Source organism: Ambystoma mexicanum, chromosome 2p, assembly GCF_040938575.1.
Source record: "Ambystoma mexicanum isolate Mex_15411 chromosome 2p, UKY_AmexF1_1, whole genome shotgun sequence".
NCBI classification, from domain to species: Eukaryota; Metazoa; Chordata; class Amphibia; order Caudata; family Ambystomatidae; genus Ambystoma; species Ambystoma mexicanum.
The window spans coordinates 1,329,142,148-1,329,158,206 of NC_090923.1; the positions used below are offsets into that span (position 1 = coordinate 1,329,142,148).

At 43.9% G+C, this 16,059-nt stretch overlaps 1 protein-coding gene across 4 annotated transcripts in view; it reads left to right on the plus strand.

The window, feature by feature from the left end:
* LOC138567460 (voltage-dependent T-type calcium channel subunit alpha-1H-like) overlaps positions 1-16,059 on the plus strand; it is a 1,148,189-nt gene that overhangs the window by 1,059,667 nt on the left and 72,463 nt on the right. For all 4 annotated transcript variants that reach the window (XM_069645666.1, XM_069645668.1, XM_069645670.1 and 1 more), the window contains exon 29: positions 2,236-2,357. In XM_069645666.1, the coding sequence (XP_069501767.1) occupies positions 2,236-2,357 (122 nt within the window). The remainder of the gene's footprint in view (positions 1-2,235; positions 2,358-16,059) is intronic.

Below are 16,059 nucleotides of genomic sequence, written 5' to 3' on the forward strand. Positions count from 1 at the left end.
ACGATGACCTGCGGATTGCCATCTCTACTGAGAGGGATGACTCTCAGAATTCTGTCTGTACCAGAGTAATCAGAATTTTGAAGGATTTAGAAAAATGTAATCCACAGAAAGAGACGTATACGAGAACATTCCTCTTCAAGTGTATAATCATTTTCTGGCAAAGGAAGGCAGACTTTTGCAGCTAAGAATGAGAAGTTTAGGATTTCCAAAGATTAACAGATCAATAGTTTGCCACTTAGTTAAATGGTCTTCAACTGTAGGGTGTTAGTTTGATTCCATGGTGCAGCCAATCAGCCTGCTCAGATCACGGGCTAAATCCCAAGATTCAAGCTCGGAGTTGAGAGCGCCCACCCCGCCAATTTACCCTCTCCTCCCTTCCCTCTGGTATTCACTCCCTCTCCTGATCCCCCCACCCCATTTACCTGTTTCCTCTGGTGGCTGCATCACCGCCGCCGACATTTCCGCATTCCGGTCCGCAATGGAAAGAGAAGGCGTCCACGTTAGTAAGTCCCATTCAGTCAAACAAATTGATTGCTATCAGCGCCCCAGATTAAAATCCCAGGTGGTGCTAATAGCAATAACACCCTTGCTGGCAGACTGATAGGTGGTAATGGCACCTGGTCTTATCCTATAACTTGTACCCTGAGCCATTACAACCCGTTCTGGTCTGCCAGCTCAAGTGTTATTGCCATATTAGCATCCTGATCGGGCGTCACAGCCAGTCAACTTGCTTGGATTACTGGCAGAATCCCTCAATCTAAATCCATGTTCCAAGCAAGCTCAAAGCTGGGAGTTCCTGTCCTGACATCCCTCCCCGCCCCATTCCTTCCCCTTTCTCCAGCTCCCTCCAGTCTCTGTCCATTCTCCAGCCACGCTCTCCCACCCCACTTACCTTATTCCACTGGCGATGCTGCCCACTGCTGCCACCACATCCTGGGCCGTCATACCCCACCTTACATTTCCATGGCAGACATTTTAGGTGAATACTTATTTGAGTGAACGGGACGCTGCAACCGTGTCCTGTTCATTCAGGCAAATAGAATCCTATCAGCACCCCGAGATTTCGGATTAAAAACATGGAGTGCTAATAGCAATAACACCTGATCTGTCCCGGTGGAACGGTTGTTATTGATATATGAGAGCATTGTAATGTTGGTAGTTCCATTGCAGACAATGCAGTGGCTTGGGGCCATGTTGGCTGGTGTAAGCCTTTTCTCCCAACATTTCGATGTTTCTTATTGACCTTTCCTTTAAACAGAATATTCTTTCCTCATTATGTGTAATGTTGTAATAGCAATTATTGCCCCCTTCTCGTGCTATTTCCAGGTGGTTACATCCTTTGACGCTTGTTAAAGGCCTTTTCCTTGCTCTGACCTATAAACCTGAGTAGAGGATCAATAACACATGATAAAAGACCTTGGAATGTACCATAATCACTTAAATAAGGTCTAGGACTCTGCAAGCTTTTCCTGTCTGAGATCAATGAATGACCGGTCTGGCAATCCAAACTACTCTATAGTCCTTAGAGATAGTCCTCACAGAAAAAAGGGTGAAGAATCAATGGCATGGCAGTATGAGGATGTGCTCCGACTAGCTCACTCTCTGCATGTGTCAGTGTGTCAAGGAGGTGTGAAGATCGAAAAGAGCAGTAGGGCGCTTAGGGGGTGTGATGCGCGTCAGGGATGGGGAAGTTGCGCAACCGCTATGCAGATTCGTAATGGACCTTTTTTAGATGATTGCATCTGTTAAGAAGGCACATATCTAGCAAAGTGAGGAAGGACTGGAGATCATCAAGAGAAATACTTCCATGTGTTTGCAAGGTGTGAAAAACAAGCCCTATGTTCAGAGAATGACAGACAGGAATATGTACAGCCTGGAGGAAAAGAGTTGTCATAGAGATTCCCAGTTTACTGGAAGGGCCAAATAGTGCAAGAAGACAACAAACACAGGATAAATAGAGGGCACTGTGAACGGGAAAACACAGTTAACTGTAGACAAAGTAGAGTCTGCAATGTTAAGTGGGACGATCAACACAAAAAATAGGTTGGCCTGGATGTGGGATGCTTATAGGCAGTCAAATTCCTTCAATTATTTGTTCATGTGTCTCTAATCCCTCTTTCTAAAACTTAAAACCGCAAGGAATGGCTGCATTGTGGTTTTATCTTTAGCAAGCGAGAAAGGTCGATTCAAGGTGGCTGCTCTTTTGAATTCTTTTTGTTTGTGTGCTTTTTGCAGTGTGCAATGATGAAAACCCATGTGAAGGTCTAAGCCGGCATGCGACATTTGAAAACTTTGGCATGGCGTTTCTCACGCTTTTCAGGGTCTCCACGGGGGACAACTGGAACGGAATAATGAAGGTAAGAGTGCAGCTGGTGCTGGGTAAGAAGGAGATAGCGAGGTGGACTAGGTTCATAAAGACTACCCTGAATGAATTGGACCTGACATTGTTTTGGAACAAAAAATTAATTTAATCAACTATGAACACATTTGTATTATGGTAATAAACACATTTGAAGAATGTATTTTAAGTTCTGTTTTAAATAATAAACCTCTTGGAACGCTGACTTTACAATGGTTTACCCTTTAAAACTATATGGAGTCCCAAAAAATATTTAACCTGGTTAATGGACTTGAGGAATATAGCACTTTCTATGACATTTTGATGGAATATTTTACAGCTAGCATTTGATATGATAGGTTATTTATAATGCCTTAATACCCAGGGGTTTCTAAGCGCAGACCGGGATCGAACCTGTTTTGCTCCGTGTCATCTTGCTTCCAGTGCGAGCAGGTTGCCCATGAGCTATCCTCCCGAGACATGCAAATTTTGCAGTCAAATGGAATACAATTCATGCAGGCAAATGTCCGATATTGAATGTGAAATGCATTTGGTGTTTTGTTGTCAATTGTACGTCAAGGCAAAGAAGAAATGTAGCTTTCCTATATTAACTGTTATTAAGATTCTTAATATAAGGGAGGCATTCCTACTTCTGAAAACCACAACTACCATTAAAACTATATCAGCAACTGCTAATTGTATTGATCGTGCCTAGTATGCTAGAAGTAGGTTTCGGCATATTGGATGAAGAATAATTTAGGATTGTGCATCTTTTTTAACTAATTCAATTCAATTCTATTTTATATTTTTATAAATATGATCCTTGGATTTGAACATGTGGTTTTATCCAGCGCACTCTGAAATGACCGGTGCAACCCTTGATTAATGGAATCTTGATGATAGATTTTAGCATGATTTGGAACATGTCATTTTTCCATTGTTATTTTCTTTTTTAAACGTGCGTACAGTTTCAGAAAGGTGTATTTTCTGAATAGAGGAAATGATAATTACGGGAAGACTTGCAGTACTACTGAGGAGGGTGCAGGGTCAGGATGCTATCCCCTAGGAGAAATACCAGATCTGCAGACAGACTTTGCATCCCATGGGTTCTCAAGATGGGGACCAATGATTCTTTGGGTTTCTTCATGTTTCATCGTAGGGCTCCTGCTCTTTCTGATGATTTTCTGCTCAGAGCAGGAGCCCTACGATGGATCCCCAAACCAAAGATTCAAAATGGGCGTATCCCTCTCCATACCTGAGATCCAAAATCTATCCCCATTTTTTGCGGCTGTTCAAAAGCATGCATTGTCTATATTTGGCAATTGTAATAGTCGCCACAATGTTTTTAAAAGCTGCTCACTATGACAGATCCTTGCCATTTGTGCATGTGAGCAAGCAGAGATCCGTGTAGAGTCACCACCTGAAGTAGTAACCGGTGCCGGAACTCACCCAGTTTTCCCTGCCTCACACTACTTCATGTGATGACTGATGAGAATCCGTCCAGAACAGCACAACCCGCGGAATCAGTAGTCGCCATCCTCTCCCACCTGATTCCCTGTGCGGAACACAATTAGCCTGTTCTTAATAATAAACTTAAATTCGTGTGGTACCAAGAGGCAGGTGCACATAGTCAAGCATAACAGTGCTTTGTGTACACTCAAGGTATGTCCTTCAGACAGATCTGAAATGTGCACATGCAGAAAAGATGGTAACATCCAAATTCTGTATTGACTAAAATCTAGACATATTTAGTAATTTATTTAAGCTATAAAAGTAAAAATGTGCAGAATTGTCTCAAAACCCATCCACACACCCTCTTAACCATAGCAGAAAGAGCAACACATATCCGATCTCAGTCTATTCCAATAGGTGTACTGTGCAGCCAGTAGTGTGGTCTCACTGTGAATACTGTTGATGCATTCTCCTTTTGGGGTACCATAACACAGCCTCAGCGCTTCGATGGTTCCAGGTATACTGGAGAGATCTGTTTATTATATGAACTGATATATGGTCAATGATGAATTCCTACCCTGAGAAGGTGACTGAGTCAATCAGGTGGCTGTAAATGCAGGCGACAACTGCCCATGTTCCATAAGAAACATCTTCTCCTTTCGTCGGCTGCTGCCATTTTTTGTGAGGTGCCTGGGAACCTCGACCCCTGCGTCAGCCCCCCCTCCTTGGCATGACGTCCTTTCATCACGGGGTTAACCATCGCTTGGTTTTTTAATCATGAGAATTTTAAAGAAAAAAACGAATCAAATTTTAAGGAGGGTAGAAATATATATATATGGGATGTGGGTGTTAGAAAATATTAACAGATTAAAGGGGACCCCCCCAAAAATAAATGTCAAAAATATTTGATGAGTTTTTTTGATAACATTTCTGCTGAGAAAAACCCAGCGAGGGTTAATCCCGCAATGAAATTATATGGAACCCCCTTCTACTCACTCCCCAACATCATGGCCCAAATTCTCACCCTATCATTCCCATGCCCCTCCTCACTCCACTTACCTGTTGGGCCTCCCGGCTCTTCCTCTCCTCCCCATCAAGCCACCAATATAGAAATAGAAAAGGAACTCTATTTGCTACAGCAGTCGTCATCTTGATTTTTTTTATAGGAGATTGGGCTTGCACAATATGCACAGAATCCATCTCCCATAAATAAAATCATTATAACAACTATTTGCACCCTGGATAGAGCCCAGGGGTGCTAATACCCATGACCACCTTGTCATGGGTACCAGGAATAGAAATCAGGCTTAAACTCAGACTGGCACGCCCTTACAGTCCTGGTGCACCCCCAATGCAGGGTGGTTAGCTATATTACAGAACCTTTTAGTGGTATTGCTCAATTCAACGCTCTAAGCATACGCCAACCTGAATGTTTTTTGTATGTTTGTGAACTTTATCATTTTTGCAGCTTATTTTTTCCCACAAATAAGCAATTCTGCAAAAAGCACTTCCCACTCAAATTCATTATTTTAGAAAACGTATTTGTCACTCATCGAAGACTAACCCTTTAAACCCGAGGTCTGCCACCTGTGACTCCCCAGATGTTTTGGTCTACTATTCCCATGATCCTCACCATTGACTGTACTAGCTATGGCTGATAGAATTTGCAGTCTAAAATATCTGGAGATCTAAAGGTTGCAGAGTCCTGCTTTACACTGATGGCTCTCGCAAGCCTCTCGCAAGGGAATGTTAGGAATAGGTTGACAGCTGTGGACTGTGAACAATAAAAACCTTGAAAGGCCCTGGAATAATTTTGCAAAGTGGCCCCATATTACACCATGCAAGCGAACGAACGCAGGAAGCCTGACCACTAAAGAAGGGTTCAGGAAGCCCCCCACCACCGAGCCCCAAATAAAGTTAGAACAATTTGGCCAAATGGTGTATTGCAACCCACATTTCCCCTTTTAGAGGGAGGAAATAGTAGTATAACATAATAAAAACCTAACGTATAACATATTTTTTTTTCGAATGAGGAAAATCTTAATGGAAGCTTTATGTTAATGTTAAATGCCATTTGCACCGCACACTATCACCACCAGAGTGGTCGCCTGGCACTCTGGCGGATCTGAAAAAGAAAAGGGTTGGGGGTGAGTTAGTGGGACAGAGCGGGACAAGTGCAAGAAAGCAGTGATGTGCTGTTGGCAGCTTCAGTTCGGTTGGCACCATTCGTTGAGCTTAAGTATGTTTTTCGGTTGGTAGTCGTCATGTTCTGTTGTGCTAGGCAATGTGTGATTTGTTTTGTTGTCGCGGTGTAGTGAAGTTTGTGCTGTTTGCTGTGCTTTAATGGTGTGGTTGTGCTTGGTTAGACTTTGAGAGGTGGAAGCAGAAGGGTGAGGTTGTTAGTGGGTTTGTTAGTGTCCTCACTATCTAGAAGTGATACTTGCTAGTTTCCAAATTCTAGATGTGGTGCGTGAATATCTCCACATATCTATCGACATGTGGCACTAGCTAACATTCACAAACCTGTCTAGATGTGACGCAATCTAATATTCACAATTCTGTCTAGATGTAACGCAATCTAATTTTCACAATCCTGTCTAGATGTGATGCAAGCTACTATTCACAATCCTGTCTAGATGCGACACAAGCTACTATTCACAATCCTGTCTAGATGTAACACAATCTAATATTCACAATCCTGTCTAGATGTGACGCAAGCTACTATTCACAATACTGTCTAGATGCGACGCAAGCTACTATTCACAATCCTGTCTAGATGTAACGCAATCTAATATTCACAATCCTGTCTAGATGTGACGCAAGTAATAATCACAATCCTGTCTAGATGTGACGCAATCTAATATTCACAATCCTGTCTCGATGTAATGCAAGCTAGTATTGACAATCCTGTCTAGATGTAACACAATCTAATATTCACAAACCTGTCTAGATGTGACACAAGCTACTATTCACAATCCTTTCTAGATGTGAAACAATCTAATATTCACAATCTGTCTCGATATGATGCAAGCTAGTATTGACAATCCTGTCTAGATGTGACGCAATCTAATATTCACAATCCTGTCTCGATGTGATGCAAGCTAGTTTTCACAATCCTGTCTAGATGTGACGCAAGCTACTATTCACAATCCTGTCTAGATGTGACACAATCTAATATTCACAATCCTGTCTCGATGTGATGCAAGCTAGTATTGACAATCCTGTCTAGATGTGACACAATCTAATATTCAGAACTATATCTAAATGGGACACTGGCTACTATTCACAAACCTGTCTAGATGTGATGTAAGAAAATATTCACAATTATATCTAAATGTGGTGTAAGCCGATATTCAGAATTCTGTCTAAATGTGGCGTATTCTAACATTCATAATCCTGCCTACATGTGATGCAAGCTAATATTCACATTTCTATCTGAGTCTAGTATTGTAGTAGTGTAGAGTGTAATATTCACAATTCGATCTGATATGACAAACGCTTTACTCCAAAGGGTTGTAGAGGATAAGGGGAGTGGCAAGAAAGGGGCAGGTTATTTGGGAGACAGGGTGAGAGGAGCAAATAAGCAGGGAGGGTCAATCTGAGTTTGCAGGTGCAGGACTTAAGTCTGTCCAGAGGCTATCTCAAAGTGCAAAAGGAGTAAAGAGGGTATAGATGGGTTGGAGTGGCTGCCTACGTGCATTTTATGGACATTTGCTCACAGAAAAAGAGCATTCACAGGTGTGGCTTTTTATGGACGGCTAAGTCCTATTCTCTGTGTCTACTAATCCTGTCTTAACCTTCAAAGTAACCTTACAGAGACCCTCTCTGCATTAAATGCTGCCCCAAGTTGGGCCACAACAGGGAACAATGCATGCATGATATAATTGTGAAATATTGTATCCCCCTGAGAAAGTGTTTTGGGTTTGTCGGGGGGAAATTCTGCCGGGGTCGGCCGGGCCGTCCGCAGACCTCCGGGCAGGGAGGCCCCAACTCCTCCCGTGTATATCTCGGATCGAGACAGAGTATGAGGCACACACAAGGAGCAAGGCAACTTCTGCTGTTTATTTATGCAAAACGGCAGGGATGGGTCAAGGAGCGTACGCGTTCGTCCTGACACACACACAATCGTGGGGCTCGCAGGCCCTTTTTACTACATTATGACGCGCTACTTGCGTCACTCCAAAAAGTTAACAAAAAACCTATCGCCACTCTTAATTGGTTGCTCGAGTGGTAGGGTTAGTATAGTACACATATAGAGAATGATATTAGTGGTCAAGGTGTAGTCAGGTGGTATATCTGGGTTGTCCCTACGATTAGATACATAAGAATTGTTACATGAAGACCCTTGAGGATTGGCTAATGTTACTGACGTCTGAGATAAGAACCCCATGTTCTGATTGGTGCATCCGTGAGCTCCCCAGCCTGGGACCACCGTTGTTCCCAGCTCACGGTGTACCTGTGTTTGCAACAATGTTTCAATATGGGTACGTGCAGACAATGTGAGGATTTATTCATAGGTGGAAGGCTGACCGTTCCCACTGTAGCAGGTGTCCATTGAGCCTTTCAAGTGTGTCGGCCTGCGTCTCGTAGCGAGGGACCCAGACGCCTTTTCTCCCCTGGGTTTTGCCATCTCGTCAGGTTCGGCTTGGTCACGTGAGGAGGGACCGTGTTTGAGGCATAATTCTGCACAATTAATATTGTTTTTCCACTGTGTGTCTGGTTTAATTTGTAGATATGATTTTAACATTGGTACGTGGAGTGCGAGGTTGCAACATCGTGCCTTTGATGATTTGTTCTTGACTGTGGGTTTGCAACATTACGACCTTGGCTGGTTGCTCCACTGGGTTCTTTCTGCAGGCTCAGCAACCTGACTTTTGCTTTGTTAATGTCCACGGGAACTCTTGCTTGAGGCCTACTTGGGCCTGGTGCACAAGTAATCCATTTTGTGCATGGATGCTTTAGGTTATAGTGGCATATAGTTCCATGGCCAGTATCGTGTTTCCATTATATCTCTCATGATGGTAACGGGTTTCAAGAGAAGCGTGAGCAAGCGTTATAAATGAGCTCATGATGCGTCTTGCGTTTCTGCATTCTGAAAGCCTATGTAAAAATAATAAAGATGCACGTCCGTGAATAAGCCTGTCGCCTACGTCAGAGCACTGAGTATGTTCTTCGTGTAGATTGGTGTGGAAATGTTCAGTGTGTATATTTGTTCAGCTGTGCTTCCCGTTACCTAGGTCGTCATGGCATCTCTAACGACGTGTAGATTTCAGTCTAGTTGGTCCGTGCCGCAGGTGTCGGCATGGCCAGTGCGGGCTGTTGGGCAGGCAGATGGACACATCCGTATGTTTCTGTACCAGGGTATTTGGTCATCTGGTAAATGGACAAACTCTTCTCGTGGCGGGTGTCTGGGCCGCGACCCTCTAGGCCAAGCGCGAGAGGTGAAGGACGGGAGTCTGGTTTTCCATTCTCCCACTTCAGTCCCCCCTCTGGTCGACTTGTCGACCACAAACATATCCTTCTCGTTATCTCCTCTTACTCTCCATATCTTAGTTATCCCTCCGAGATGTCCATAATGGTTTACGTGATCTTCAAATGACCAATACATGTATTCACATGTTCCTCCAGGAGTACAGTATACCCATCTTCCTATGTAGCTCCTAGGGTTCCTTGGGTTCTCGATCTTCACTGATGGTGGGTCTAGGTGATTGGTGATGATTTGGGTGCGCAACTTCTCCCTCTCGTGTATTATCACACCTGTGTGCTGGCCGTCATCTGCTGGCATCAAGGGGTGCATTCCCACCATTTCCAGCAACTCATCAGTCGAGCGTGCCTTCCGGGCTTTCCAAAATCTAATTATTATCAGGGCAGCTCCAGCCAAAATAGCACATCCCACTATTATTTTCAGTCCATCTGACAGCCAGGATGGCATCCATGACCATAATAGTGAAAACCAGCTCTTATCCTTGTTTACACCGTTACTCTCGTCCATCATTTTGGAGTGCATCTGGGCCAATTGTGAAACGGCTTCTGTCAGTGTACCATTGTCGGCATCGTTGGCAGGTATGAACGTGCAGCAGGATTGTCCTATCTTTGCACAAACTCCTCCTTCCATTGCTGTGAGAAGGTCCAATACATATCTGTTCTGGAGTGCTACCATCCTTACGGCTCGCAGCTCTTCTTTAATTGCGTTGAACCCATTTACTGTTGAATTGATGGTCATCATTAATTCCCACCTGGTTATTTGGAGCCATTTTGCGTTTGCATATGCTTGCAGTCCCGGATGTATGATTGATGAGAAGAACATAGCTGCTCTGCTGAATAGTCTGTGTTCTGGCGGTATTGATGTTAGTTCCGTTTCCGACCTTCCCCACAGGTAATTTCCTGTCAATGGCTCTCCTTGTCTTTTTCTCCTGTTTAGGACAGTATCATTGCTGTTGGTCCTGTTTTCATGCTCCTTCTGGAGTGGTGCAGATCTCTTTCTTCTCCTGTCCCCTTCATCCATTTTAGGAAATTTCGCCACATCGACATGCTTCTTAGGTACCACTAGTGATGGTACATTGACGTGTACCATTGTGCACACACCACTCCACAGGGGAGGCAGTGTATGATATGCCTTTTCTCCACAGGCCCAATAATGGTCCATTATTACTGCTGTCCCCGCTCCCCCCTCAGGTAACTCCATCACACTTGCACAATTGGTGTTATATCCTACGTCCACCTCTCCTTTATGCTGGTAACATACTTTGGGCACAGTCAATGGTAGTATAGTTATCGGGTCTTCATCTTCTTCTACCCACGTGAGCATTGGTACATACTTGATCCACGTCGTCCAACATCGATGATTGTGTGTCTCGATAGTTGAGATAGTTTCTTTTGTTACCATGTTGCTGCCAATCACTCCTATCTCCCAGCTGTTGCCCAGGAACACCTTTCCTGTTATCGTAAGTAGTGGCCTCTCCCAGCATCCTTGTTTACCCGGAACTTCCGTGGCGTACCAATCACATGGTAGATACTGCAGTGTTACCTTCTTTGTTTCTCCTTTCGCAGGACCACTTGTTATGTACCTAAATGCTTCAGCATGTAAACTGGTCTTGTTATAACTCAGATAGGTCTTGAGGAAGTTGTTTTCATATGGGTATGAGTCCCGTGTTTTCCATGTCATATGCACTACTGTTCCTTGAAATCTTCCTTTCGTTTGGAACAGGGCCAAATATATTATGCACTGTGCTGTTTTTTCATCTATTTCTGTGGCAACAAATGTTCGTGAAGCGCTCATGGCGTATGGTATTAATGAGCAAACGTAACAGCTATCCTCAGTTGTCTGCTTACCAATGCGGGTCATGTGCTGGTACCATATGTTGTTTGTGACGTGTGCTAAATCTTGTACATAATTATCAATACCTTTATTGTCTGAGTATGTGCTGCGTTTAACTTTATTTCGCTTTGGTTCATTGTTACTATTACCACCTGACGTAACACCTGTTGCAGCAGGGAACTGGGGTACATTAGGTTTGGGTGCAGCAAAAAAACTGATAGCATAGCTGTACTGCCATACAGAGGCAGCCAACAATCCGGTGATCATAAAAATCCCTATTATTTTTATTACATATGCTAACCTCACCGGCATTTTGCTCTTACCTTGCTGCAGTCCTGGCAGCGTATTCTTGTGACGTTAAAGTTGCCCGCCTAAAAATTCTCAAAAGTGCTCGTTATTAAATGTTAGTTTTGTTTCTTTAAGCTCTCCCTATCAAGTAGTCATTCAGTGCCCAGGTGAAGAGCTGCTCCCACGCTACTCTAAGTGATCGGTCTCTCAGGACCGGCAAGTATGGGCGGAGGTGGGGCATGTAATTTTCTATGGCCAGGAGGAAGGCTGTGTAGTATACACGTACCCTTTTCTTTTTTAAGTATGTTGGCCTTTTTATTTCGTATACAAATTGGTGTGACAATTCTTCTGGGTAATTATCGTCTGGCAGCACCATCTACGCCTGCACACTGAATTTGTTAGTTAACTTTTCTTAACAATACAATATTACGCAGTTCCTGTATGTGCGAGAGAAAAAAGAGAACATTCACGTGTTTACATGTGTATTGGTGCAAGCGATGTCCTTAGTTTTTATTACAATTGTACTTATCAGTCAATGGGGGGGGGTTTTACTCAGAAGGCGGGAGTGTTTTTACTCTTTGAACGTGTGACCATGGGGTGGGCAGTGTGGGGATCACCCCCTTCTTCGTCAGTTATTGTCTCCGAGGGAACAATTGGGTCGTTGTCTCTGGTGGTGTTTTCTTCCGCTGTCGGGGATGTTGTTGCCGTTTTTCCAATGGACCTGTCGTTGGCGCTGGGGCGGGTCTGCAGTTTGTAGATCTTTACGTCATGTAGGTGGATCCAGGCACGCTTATCCTTTAGTTTTACTGCTCTTGTTGATACGTCCTCTACCAGATGAGGGCCAGAGAACCTCTTCTGGTTCCACTTCCTATTGAAATTGCGAAGTAGTACGTGGTCACCTTTGGCAAGTTTGCACGAGTTCTCCTTTCCCAGTTCTGTACTTTCGTCTTTTTCTTGATTGCTGGTAGACCCGCCCCGTGTGCGCTCGAGCTGTTGAGACACAAACACAACGCTAGTAATCAAAGAAGACACATATTGATACATTTCATCACCTAACACATTCGCTGAACTTTCATTGTCGGTGAATGCCCTTGACGTTGGTGTTAGGGGAAGGCGCATTTGGCGTCCAGTAACCACTTCGTGAGGGGTGAGGTGGTGGTCGGACCCTGGCCTGTTTCGGAGTTCAAATAATGCTAACGGAAGGCAATACAACCAACTTTTCTTTGTTGTTTGCTGTATTTTAGCAATTGCCTCCTTCAATAAGCCATTCAGGCGTTCACATACACCATTAGCCTGTGGGTGGTATGCACATGCAAATTTGTGTTTAATGTTCAGCAGGGATGTGATATGCTGGAACATTTCATTTGCGAAATGGGGGCCGTTGTCTGATCTTAACACCTCGCACACTCCCCACCTGGGGAAGACCTCCCTTACTATGAATTTGGCTGCTCTAAACGCATCAGGGTGTGAACAGGGCCCTGCTTCGATCCACCTAGAAAATGGGCATACTACTACAATCATATACCTATTGCCTTGACAAATGTTGATCATATCAACATAGTCAATGTGAAGGTGCCGAAAAGGTCCTTCTGGTCGGGGTATGGTACCTCTTATCACTTTTAAAGTATGACCGGCCGTGAACTGTTGACATGTAAGGCAATTGCTGATAAAATTTGACACATGGGATGTTAACTCCGGACAGAACCAATCTTCTCTAATTCGTGCTGCTATTATTTCCTTGCCTGTATGGGCAGGGTGGTGTAATTGGTTCAAGGCGGTATTTAACAGTGCCAATGGTATTACAACTTTCCCAGTGCCACCCTGGCGCCATAGTGCGTCGGTTGGTGACATTGTGCATCCTCTTTTCACCCATACTTCTTTTTCGGCCATTGGTGCAGCCGCTTGTAACTCCATAATCTGTGTGGCTGGGAGATGGGTGTACCCTTCTTTTATTAACATCTCCCTCGCTATTCCCCTCCCTCTCCCTCTCTGTGAGTCTGTGGGGTTCCATATCTCACCAAAATATGCAGCATATTTTGCATGTGCGTCTGCTGCTGCATTTCCTCTTGATACATAGTCTTCTCCATTGGTGTGTGCGGTGCATTTTACTAGGGCTAGTTCTTGGGGATCGTTTATTACTTCAATTAGTTCAGCCAACAAGAGGGCATGTTGTACTGGAGTGCCGTCAGCTCTCCTAAACCCTCTTCTTCTCCACTTTGATAGCCCTGAGTGGACAGTGGATGTAACATATGCACTGTCGGAATATATAGTTACTTTTTTGTTAAAACTTTCCTTTAAGGCCAATATGAGTGCAACCAGTTCCGCCGCTTGAGCAGAGTAATGCTGTGGTAATTGTACACACTTCATAGCCACACACACCGGCGCTTCCATCATTTTTACTACTGCTGCCCCAGTCCGTCTTATCCCATCTCCTTGATCAATAGTTGATGACCCATCAATAAACAAAAGTTCACCTCCCTCTAGTGCGTTTTCTTCAACTTTCCTAGTACATGAGTATATTTCAGTTACTTGGGTGCAATCGTGGGCGTAATCTCCTTCTTCAATTACCTCTGCTAGAAACCTTGCAGGGTTAACCGTGCTACATCTAACAATTGCCAGTTCAGCTTTGGACAAAATAATCTCATAACCTGATGCCCTCTGTGTCGTCAGTGTGGACTTAGGTTTATTCAATATCGCAAATAGTGCATGTTCCACAAATAGTGTAGTTGGACACCCCATAGTTATTGCTGATGCTTTTTCTACTGCAAATGCAGCTGCAGCAAGACCTTGTTCGCAAGAGAAGTGACCTAACATTATAGGGTCTAAGTGACCGCTGTAAAATGCTACTGGTTTATAGCCCATGCTAGTCTTTTGGGCCAATACTGCTTTCATCACTGCTGAGTCGCAATGTGAAAATATAAAAAATCGCCGCTCATAGTCTGGGGATGCTAATACTGGAGCAGTTGATATTGCGTCTTTTAATTCATCAAATGCCTCCCTCATTTCCATAGTCCATCCCAACTTTTTCTCCCCTTTATTTGCTTCCTTCAAACCCTCAAGCAGGGGTCCTATGTAAGAGCTGTAATCAAATACCCATGCTCTACAGTAGTTGCACAGCCCCAGAAATTGCTGCAGTTCTCTCACAGTCTGTGGCACGGGAGTGCCTGAGATTGCCTGTGCTCTTTGTGGTGCAATCCTTCTTCCATGTTGTGATATCAGTTGGCCAATGTAAAGTACCTGTTCCTGACAGTATTGTATCTTTTCCATGTCTACCTTGTACCCCTTTTCAGCCAGTATCGTCAACATTTTTAATGAGTCCTCTCTACATTTACTTTCATTTGTACTGCAAATTATTATGTCATCCACATACTGTAACACTGTGCTTTCCACCTCAACGTTACCCAAATCCATCTGTATTACTCTATTGAAAATTGAGGGTGATTCACAATACCCCTGTGGTAATCTGGTATGTTTCCACTTTCTATTTCGGTAAGTGAAGCTTGTCAAATCTTGTGAGTCTGGGTGTAATGGTATTGAGAAAAAAGCATTTTTAAGGTCAATCACTGTAAACCGTGATGCTTCTGCTGGAATGCCACACAAAATTGTGGCCGGGTTTGCTGTTACTGGATACTCTGCTTCTACTATGTTGTTCAAGGGTCTGAGGTCCTGTATGAAACGCCAAGACCCTCCTTTAGCCTTGCGCACCGGGTACACAGCTGTGTTGCATGGGGATTCTGAGGGGACCAATATGCCATTGTTTATAAGGGCCGTTATGGTTTCATATATGCCCTCATCTGCCTCTTTTGACAATGGGTATTGTTTCACTCTTGGTAGTATGGCACCCTTTTTTAATTTTATCCTTACACCCCCTATGCTTTTAATGCATCCTACATCATAAGGGCTGATAGTCCATAATGATTCGGGCACCTTTGACATATCTTCTTTAAAAAATGGGACTGGGGTGCCTGCGGGTGCCTCAAGTGCCATTGCAATTTTCTGTGCCACTTGTTTGTGAGCCACTGTTAGCCATGTTTCTACACTCATCATGAACACCATTTCATTTTCCTCCTTTTCTTCTGAAAACAGCTCTTCATCTGACACCTGGGTCAGCCTACATCCTTCTGCTAGTGCTATCACCGCCCTCCAGGCTCTCCCTTCTTTATCTTGGGCGTGCACAGCAACATAATCAGCTGTTGCTATAATGCTCTCAATGTCCACTGCAAACACCTTCCCTTCCAGTTCATTAGCTGGTGTTTCTGGTCGGAATAGATAGGCTGCTGGCCTCCTCCATATTTTCCCTCCTATCCCTGGCATCCATGCAAATGCCATGTCTGTTCCGTACTGGAATAGCTCGCCATCTACTGGCTCCGCCCTAATCGCTATCTGTCCACAGTATGCTTGCAAAATCTGTCGTGCTGCGAGCATGTTAATCCCTGGAGTAGAGCAAATTATGCCATCCTCTGTAAAGGAGATCGTCATATTTAATCTGTTCATTATGTCCCTCCCCAGTATATTTACTGGTGAGGCACTATAATACAAAAGTGGTACTGACAGATCGTAATCTCCAATAGATAGTGGAACGTTATCAGTAAATGGAACCAACCCTTTAGCCCCAGAAAAACCTTGTGTGTTCATGGCTTCGCCTGACATCTTAAATTTACCT